Here is a 9,880-nt window from a genome sequence, read left to right on the forward strand (position 1 = left end):
ATAGAATAGAACTCTTCTTATGAAGAAATATTTTTAGTTTAGAGATGGACCACAGAGAGATAAAATATTGGAAAAGAACTAAATTGATGTTTTTTCCTCTTTTTTACAACTGAATTCAGGTAATGGCTTTAGTGTGAGTTAAAATATTTGTCACAAAATGAGAAATTGGTTGTTTCAAGGAGGTGTGATGGCCACTATTTTAGAGAATTTTAAGAGAAAATTCAACAATTTCGTAGAGAATCAGTGGCCGTTTGAAACTTCATGTCAATGTACAATGTGATTCTGAATACCAACTGCTGAAGGTCATATTAGACAAGTGCAGTTTGTAAGTTATTGAACTCACAAAAAGGCCTTGTATAAATCACATCTCAGTTCAGCCTCTCCCATGTTATTTATATGTAGATAAGTGACATAAATTGGTACACATGTTTATATTCTCAAAAATTAAATATCATTTTTATTGGATTTTAAAAACTAAGCTCATATAAATGCGAATATTTAACCATATTTTCAGGATTCAGTTATCTTATTTTTGAGAATATACAAACATGGTCCCATTTATTTATCAACATTTCAGCATTTTTGTTCAGGAAATATGGTTAAATGCAGTATAAAAATGTATATCTTTATGGTTTATTGTCTAATTGTTCAAATTATTAATTTATCTCTAATGTGTTGTATAATATTATTTTCCTGTTTGTATGCATTGTATGTTTTAGTATCAAGTAACTGTCTAAAAATAATTTTATCTTAAAATGCTAGTCTTCACTGTGTATTGAAGTTATCGGTTATACACTACAGCTTTCATAATGTCAACTCCAGTTGGTATAGCATGGGAGCATTTCAAAAATCTCATTATTTAGAATCACATTTGTTAAAATTGCTCTAGGAAAAATCCTTAATACATTTCAAGTTTATAAACCCACTTTCCTGGATGGAGGCCTAGACTAGACAATTTTCTTCAAAGATAGAATCATCCCAGAAAGTATAGTACATGGCCCACCTATGGTTAGGAAGCTTGCATGACACTAAGTCAATAGATTACTATTTAAAGGGGAGTATTGAGTTAAAAATTATTATTGGCTTGAATAGAATAGTACATTTGTAGTACCATAATACAATTCTTTTAATATTATTTAATTAAATATTTGATGTTAGATAAGCTAGCAATAGTAAAGATACAATTGCTAATAAGAATGTCAACTTAATGCTTTCAATTTCAATAATACAACACTGCAATTATACTGTTTCCCTTTGCTGATGAGAATAAGTGAGGGGTTTCATTGCTGCTGAAAGAAAAAGTGGAACAACTTTAGAGGAAAATCTTTGATACCGCTTACTGTATTTCTGATTTTAGTCCTTGAGACCAGATCAGATATATTTTATTTGCTCTATTCACATCTGTCTTCCGGTCCTTCAAGATTTAACACTGACATGAATCTGGACTGTGTACCTTGTATTAGATCTTTCTTATTTCTTTATGAAGGAAGTTTTTATTAATTTTGGTACTATAATTGACCTGAAAACTTGATATGTATTAATTGTAAGAGTCAATTGTTCTTGAGATATTTTCTGATATTATTCATGCCCTGTGCTAGAAAACATTAAGCTACAAGTGTACTCCAAAGTTCTTGGTCTGCAGCTATGGTCTCCCAACTAGTTTTCTGATACAGATAGCAAAAATTCTCCTTTGGAATTGCAGGAACTTATAATTGTTAAAAATTTAAAAATTAGATATCTTTCATTAAGGGTATATGAGTAAATGCTTATGCATACATACATTATTATGATGTCTAATATATGTTTTTGCAGGGATATTTGCCTTCAAGTGTGCTCGTGCAGAGGAACTGTTTAATATGCTGCAGGAAATCATGCAGAATAATAGTATAAATGTAGTAGAAGAACCAGTTGTAGAAAGGAGTCTACATCAAACAGAGATTGAGGTTCCAAGAACACCTCTCACACCTACCAGTAAGTTGATGTATGAGTGATTCATTGACTAGGCTTACATGATTTGTTAAAATTTGCCATTTTTTTTTTACTTTGAATGTTTCAAGTGATAATTATTACACACAATTTTCACTCAATGTTATAGTTAATATTTTAAAGGAAATATAGAGGAATTAGTGGACTAAAATAATTTGTCATAAGGAATTCATTCCTATATATTTTTTTATTCAAGTTAACATCTGATAAGAATTGATGTTTGCCCCTGTTATTGAAAGTTTCTGAGGGAAGGAGGTTGTCAGCAGGGATAGACTGTCTTAGGAGTGAGCTATGACAACTTATTGTGGAGTCAGGACAGAGTTTGGATTGGAGAGGCCTACTGTACAAAAGCACTAAGAGATATTGGCTCTCTGGCTATACTGAGGTGATCTCTTGGAAAGACTTCAGAATGGGGTTTTGGCCTGGGATTTACACATGCTTGCTAGAATTGGAGGAGAGAATATATTTCTATAGAGCCATATACTTGCCAAGTTTGGGGAGCAAATAGTGGATTATATAAATATGATTGAACAAGAAAAGCTATTGTTTTCAGAAATTAATCTTCTTTTGAACTATATACCTAAGAGATAGAATTTGACAATCAACATAAATGGATTATTTGTACCCTTACTATGCTACACAACTGATATTGCAACATTAGAAAGATAAATGTATAGCTCCATTTATTCAATAGATTGAAGACCCGATTGACTTACTACTTATAGGCAGATTGCCTATAGATGTTAGACTTTGTACAGCCAATATAATAAAATATAGGGCTCATTTATGGAGAATATAGTAGGTTAAAAATTATTGTCATATAAATGTATTAGAAAATATATGTACTTGAATAATATTTGTATTAAATAAATACACATATATGTATATATAACAATATATATGTATATATATTGTTATAATGACCTACCATATTATGTTTTTTTATTTGTTATGTTTTTTCACTTTTTTTGTCAAAGCATGTTTTATGTGTTTTTACTTCTTCTCTTTGACAATGTATATATCCCCTATTACTGTCTTTGGTTTTTTGCTCTTCTTTCTCAGTTTTGTTACTGATTAAAAAACAATAAATTGCTCCAAGTCTGGAGAATGGTGTGGGTTATAAATTTCAATGAGTAAAATCTGATGCAGAGTAGGCCAAACTCAAGAATTGCATTTGTTTTTTGTTTTTATTTACTGTCCTTTAGCCAGTCCATGCTTCTAGTCATGTATTCGGTTTTTAATATATGTGGCCTATTGCTCTAGGGGCCTTTTTAATACCCTGACCTGAGTAGAAAGTACAGATTTTGCTTTCCTTAAGATAAAATGCTGATATGAAATTCTGTTGAAGTCTTCGTTGCAATGTTTGAGTCTGTGTGTTTTTTGAGTTTTTGACTCCTGGCTACTCCCTGGACAAGCCGTTGCAGTTCTTACAGTCTAACTTGTAGTGAATTAGTATTTATTAATATATATGTTCTGAAGGAATATTATTAATAGTATCAATGTAATAATTTGATTTTCTTTTTAACCAGCACCTGGATTGAGTGGGCAGAATTTACCTAATGGGTACCCAAGGTTTCCCTCCTATGGAGATGCTTCATCACATCCTTCTAGCAGACACCCTTCAGTAGGAAGTGCACGTCTTCCTTCAGTAGGTGAAGAATCCACACACCCCTTACTTGTAGCAGAGGAACAAGTACGTTATTCTGAATTTTCTTTTCCATATTCTAATTTTATTGTAACTAGCCATTATTGTACATTTATATTATACTGCTAAAATATGCCCTGTATATGACAGAAGTACACTGAATCCAGTTTCATGTTTAGTGAGTGTCTACCTTATTATATAGTTGTGCTCATAAGTTTACATACCCTGGCAGAATTTATGATTTCTTGGCCATTTTTCAGAGAATATGAATGATAACACAAAAACGTTTCTTTCACTCATGGTTAGTATATGGCTGAAACCATTTATTATCAATCAACTGTGTTTACTTTTTTTAAATGACAACAGAAACTACCCAAATGACATACCCTGGTGATTTTGGGCTGATAACATGCACACAGGTTGGCACAAAGGGGCTTGAATGGCTATTAAAGGTAACCATCCTCACCTGTGATCTGTTTGCTTGTAATTAGTGTTTGTGTATAAAAGGTCAGTGAGTTCCTGGACTCCTGACAGGCCCTTTCATCTTTCGTCCAGTGCTGCATTGACGTTTCTGGCTTCTGAGTCATGGGGAAAGCAAAAGAATTGTCTGGATCAAGGATCTGTGGGAAAAGGTAATTGAACTGTATAAAACAGGAAAGGGATATAAAAAGATATCCAAGGAATTAAGAATGCCAATCAGAAGTGTTCAAACACTAATCAAGAAGTAGAAAATAAGGGGTTCTGTTGAAGCCAAACCACGGTCAGGTAGACCAACTAAAATTTCAGCCACAACTGCCAGGAAAATTGTTCAGGATGCAAAGAAAAACCCACAAATAACTTCAGGAGAAATACAGGACTCTCTGAAAACATGTGGTGTGGCTGTTTCAAGATGCACAATAAGGAGGCACTGGAAGAAAGATGGGCTGCATGGTTGAGTCACCAGAAGAAAGCCATTATTACACAAATACCACAAAGTATCCCATTTACAATACGCCAAACAGCACAGAGACATGGCTCAAAACTACTGGCACAAAGACATTTGGAGTGATGAGACCAAAATTGAGCTTTTTGGCCACAACCATAAACGCTACATTTGGAGAGGAGTCAACAAGACCTATGATGAAAAGTACACCATTCCTACTGTGAAACATGCAGGTAGATTGCTGATGTTTTGGGGATGTGTGAGCTACAAAGGCACAGGAAATTTGATGAGAATTGATAGCAAGATGAATGCAGTATGTTATCAAAAGATACTGGAGGAAAATTTGCATTCATCAGCTGCGCATGGGACGTACTTGGACATTCCCGTATGACAATGATCCTAAACACAGGACCAAGTCGACCTGTCATTGGCTACAGCAGAATAAAGTGAAGGTTCTGGAGTGGCCATCTCTCCTGACCTCAATATCATCAAGCCACTCTGGGGAGAACTGAAACATGCAGTTCATGCAAGACAGCCCAAGAATTTACAGGAACTAGAGACTTTTTGCCAGGAAGAACGGGCAGCTTTACCATCTGAGAAGATAAAAAGCCTCATCCACACATACCACAAAAGACTTCAAGCTGTCACTGGTGTTAAAGGGGGCAATACACCATATTAAGAATTGGAGTATGTAAACTTTTGATCAGGGTCATTTGGGTAGTTTCTATTGTCATTATGATATAAAAAGAGTAAACACAGTTGATTGATAATAAATGGCTTCAGCCAACCACTAACCATGAGTGAAAGAAAAGTTTTTGTGTTATCATTCATATTCTCTGAAAAATGGCCAAGAAATCATAAATTCTGCCAGGGTATGTAAACTTATGAACACAACTGTATATCACTGTTGGATATAATAAATCTATGTGATCGGCAGTCAAAAAAGAATATGGCAATGTATAAGATTGACATTCAACTTTATCTTTTGCAGGTCCATACATATGTGAATACAACGGGCGTACAGGAGGAAAGAAAAAACAAATCAACTGCACGCACGCCTCTGGAACAAAAGGTTCCCAATGCAGAAACAAACAAGGCAAGAGAAGAAGGGACTTGCTCTGATGACAGGGATGGCCAGGTTGTACTGGAACCTCAAGGAGTCAAATTTGTTTTGGGCCCTACTCCTGTCCAGCGACAGTTAATGGAGATGGAAAAACTGGAATCAAGTGGGAACAGTACTCAAATTAGTGGGAACAATACTGAAACAAGTAGTAGCAGTATTCAAGCTAGTGGAAATAGTAACAATGAATGGGATACTGGATATGACAGTGACAGCAAAGAGGTTTCTTCTGGTAATAAACTAACATATGAAAATGTAAATAGATTGTCTATCCCTAATGCTCCAGGGCACAGGAGGAGTCGTCTAGTGTCATCCAGTACTTCTGATTCTCAAAACATCAATAATTCAGCTCAAAGGAGAACTGCACTGTTAAATTATGAAAATCTTCCTTCTTTGCCTCCAGTTTGGGAAGCTCATAAGCTAAGTAAAGAGGAGGATGACAGTTTAGGACCAAAGACTCCCTCTTTGAACGGCTATCATAATAACTTAGATCCCATGCATAATTATGTCAATACAGAGAATGTAACAGTACCATCAAGTGCTCACAAAGTTGAACATGCAAGACGCCGGGACTGTACCCCTACAGTCTTCAATTTTGATATTAGGCGACCAAGTTCAGAACACAGGCAACTCAATTACATACAAGTTGATTTGGAAGGTGGCAGTGACTCTGATAACCCACAGACTCCCAAAACTCCTACTACTCCACTTCCTCCAACACCAACTAGGCGCACCGAGCTATATGCTGTGATAGATATTGAAAGAACTGCTGCTATGTCAAACTTGCAGAAAGCGCTGCCACGAGACGACGGTACTTCTAGAAAAACTAGACACAACAGTACTGACCTGCCTATGTGAGCCTGGAAAGCAGTAGTGAAATCATTTGCACCTTTGTGAAGAATTGTTTTAATTGGATGAGTGCTGTTTTATTTTTGAATGCTATCACCTTTCATAGGTTAATAGATTTTTCTGAATACATCATTTGCTTGCTTAAAGGGAATTTAAGGTAGATAAAGTATTAAATAACACTATCACTTTATAATTATAGAGACAGCTTTTAAATATTGTTGCCATTTTTATAGTGCCTATTTTATTGACTGAAAGTTATAGTAGCCAATTATAACAAATTGGCCATGTGCCTAAAATTACTGTCAAGGCATTATGACACTCCTATGCTGCCTGAAACTTGCATTATTTGCAAATCAGTATAATTTCTCATAGTATATTAATAGAGTCACAGATTCCAGTTGAATTTATGTGTGGTATAAATGAGAAAGATTTTAGTTGTCAAATCATGGTACAGTTTTCTTTCAGAGGGCTGGGTTTATGAGAAAGGACTGACAGGCAGCTGTTATCCTCCAAACTTCTCCTAATAGGAGCAGCTTTCTATAGTAAATCCTTTTATTAAATCTAATAAAGCCAATTTTTAGTACTGAGGAGAATGCTGTTTAGTGGCTGATTTGAGAGAGATAAAAATGGATGAAATCATCATCTTCATTAAGATTTCATTCAGATGTCATGTAGCTCATGGAATTGGTTTACCCATGATCTTTAGATGCACTTTAAATTCACTAACCATAAGTCCAACAACTAGTAATTTAAAATATGTTCTGGTACAATTTTATTAAAAAGTTTGTGTTGCAGTTCTAGATTTTTTTTTTTTTTTTGCTTTCTAAAGTTAATAACAACAGGTAATAATATGAAGAAGGTACATCATTTAGCAGGAAATGACATGCACCTAAATAATTTCAAACCTTTTGCCAAGTAAAGATGGATATTGTTAAAGGAGTATTATGCTTTATGGGCTAAGGGCTATAAATTGTGTATATAGGACACAAAGGATGATACTGCATTTACCTGCAGCGCAACTTTTCTAGCTCTTTTTTTCTATGTGTACCTCTATTACTTTCTCTAAAACTGCTTTTGAAACCTTCAAAGACTATGAAGGTCTCCTGCAACAACAATTTCATTCACTCTGACAGGATGCAACAGAAGTAAAAAAAAATCCTAATGCATTCAAAAGTACCACTAATGCACAGGTCTCTTTAGTTTTCGACTTCTGTGTTAGTTATTTTTTTAAATATACCAACTTGAGTTTAGATTTCACCTGCCACTATTGTTATATGAGATATTGCATTAATTTTTTTCCATCGGGTTTCTTCCATCAAAGACTTTAAAATTTGTCTTGCTTTAGATAGCAGCTACTTTTTTTATACTTTTATACAGATACTCACAGTCTAGATATTTTTAATATAATTCACAATCATGTATTTATAGTGGGTTCTTTTTACTTTTTACTTTTGAAAATCATCCTTTACCTCCCTCTTTTCAGTTATATCAATAGCTTAACTCTGTATGTAATTTGTGTTCAGCATATTTTCTGTGTTTCATCTTGTTCAGTGTTTTTCATATGTATTGGAAAGGCCCATTTGTAATATTGTCAATTAAGAGAAAACTGACTTTTATAAATTTAAAGATGCATTATGTTCATTTCAGAGCAAGAAGTGTTTGTTAATTTTACAGAGGCATGATGTAATGTGTTTTCACATTTAGTTTAACCCAGAAAAAAGGAATTGGAAACCAAAGTATCAAAGTTAGAATGATGGATTTAATACATTGTATGACTTACTTATAAAAGCCAGTAACATGGTTTAGTTCTATGAATAATGAGAGTTTGTGGTCCTGTTATCTACAAGCAAAAATCCGTTCAGTTCTGTTATAAGCCACTCTTTTCTCTAATGTTATTGATATTAGATGTTCATCTTAAGTCAGTTTTGCCAAAAGTAAAGATGGAATGCCTACTGAATGTACTGGCAGTCTCCTAAAGCCATACTCATAACTTTTTAATAGATACTTGAAACCTTAATTACTCCTGAATACTTCCTATACATTTGCCATTGCTTATTTTTTTTAATCTTTCAATCTATTTTTGACTCTGTCCTCAATTTACAACAACAATTAGGTCTGGAATTTTGGTTGTAAGTCTATGTGACCCGACCTGATTTTTTTTTACAGTGGTTGTTAAACAAATCACATAGTCATAAGTCCAAATCTTGTAGTTGTTAAGCAAATCACACAGTCATAAGTCCAAATCCACTTTCCCAAATGGACATTTTTTTTGCCGGAAACCAGCAAAAAATGTGACAGATCATGATCATGGGACGCTGCAACCAGTTTTAAATGTGAGCTGGGGAGAGCACATTTTATGGCAGTCAAAAGTGCTTTACGGCCCGTTACAGCACCCTGAGGCCATCATAACTCTGAGCAGTTGCTAAATGACTGGTTGCAAGTGGAGGACTATCTGAAGAGAAGTAGCCATTCTTAATGCATTTTGAGAATGTAGAAAAAAGTGGTTTAGTTAGTATTATTTCTTAGGGGAAAGAAAAACAAACAAAACCAGACATTATGAGAAAACTGAAATGTAGAGGAAGGTTAATTCTTCATTGGACTTTAAAAGCATGAATTATATAGATCAGCACATAATGATACTGGTTCATATATTTATAGAATTTCAAATTGCATTTTTATATGAATGGGAATTTAAATCTGGTCACTGCGTAATATATTTTGTCTAAAGCTGCAATCCATCTAATTACTTGGGGCTAAGTCCTATTAAAGTCTGTTTTCACTTACTTCTTTACTACTTAGACATCCATCCATTTGTACCATAAGGTACTGATTTTTTCAACAGTTAAGAAAATGGGAAAACATTGGAACGATCAATATAGTAATAAAGTAGGATTTTATTATTTGAATTTAAAACAATATGTAGACCTTAGTAAAATCATGCAGAAATTAAAGGAATTCATATTTTAAAACAAAGCTCTGAAAATAAATCAAAGTTCTGAAAATGAATATTCATTTTATGTAGCAGTGGAAGTACATTTGGATAACTAAACATAATAATGTACTATTTTCTAGACAAAATACTGTCCTATAGACAGTCAACTAGGATTTAATATCAGTTGATTCTAGGAAATCTGTTTCTGACTAAAGAGGACTAAAAGCCCCTAAGTTTTGAGTAAAACAGTTATTCCCAAATTACATTTATTTTATCTCACATGGTAATAATATATTTATAAGTGAAAGTACCAATTCTATCAGTTTATGAACTTTCAGGTGGTGTCACCACCCTTCAAAAAAGAATCAAATTCTTCAATCAATAATTATTCATTTTGGAAAATGTTTAGTATTCCAGATCTGGAGC

General features: G+C 33.9%; 1 protein-coding gene across 3 annotated transcripts in view; it reads left to right on the forward strand.

Moving 5' to 3' along the window:
- FRS2 (fibroblast growth factor receptor substrate 2) overlaps positions 1-8,539 on the forward strand; it is a 40,131-nt gene extending 31,592 nt beyond the window's left edge. For 2 of the 3 annotated variants that reach the window (XM_087967991.1, XM_087967992.1), the window contains exons 6-8: positions 1,813-1,971; positions 3,516-3,679; positions 5,545-8,345. In XM_087967991.1, the coding sequence (XP_087824117.1) occupies positions 1,813-1,971; positions 3,516-3,679; positions 5,545-6,531 (1,310 nt within the window). In that variant the 3' untranslated portion in view covers positions 6,532-8,345. Of the gene's footprint in view, positions 1-1,812; positions 1,972-3,515; positions 3,680-5,544 lie in introns of all 3 variants that reach the window. The other variant, XM_026667743.2, reaches the window with a different exon arrangement.
- The last annotated feature ends 1,341 nt before the right edge of the window (positions 8,540-9,880 follow it).

Source organism: Notechis scutatus, chromosome 6, assembly GCF_049901735.1.
Source record: "Notechis scutatus isolate UNSWTSFEM ecotype Mainland chromosome 6, rNotScu1.2, whole genome shotgun sequence".
Taxonomy (NCBI): domain Eukaryota; kingdom Metazoa; phylum Chordata; class Lepidosauria; order Squamata; family Elapidae; genus Notechis; species Notechis scutatus.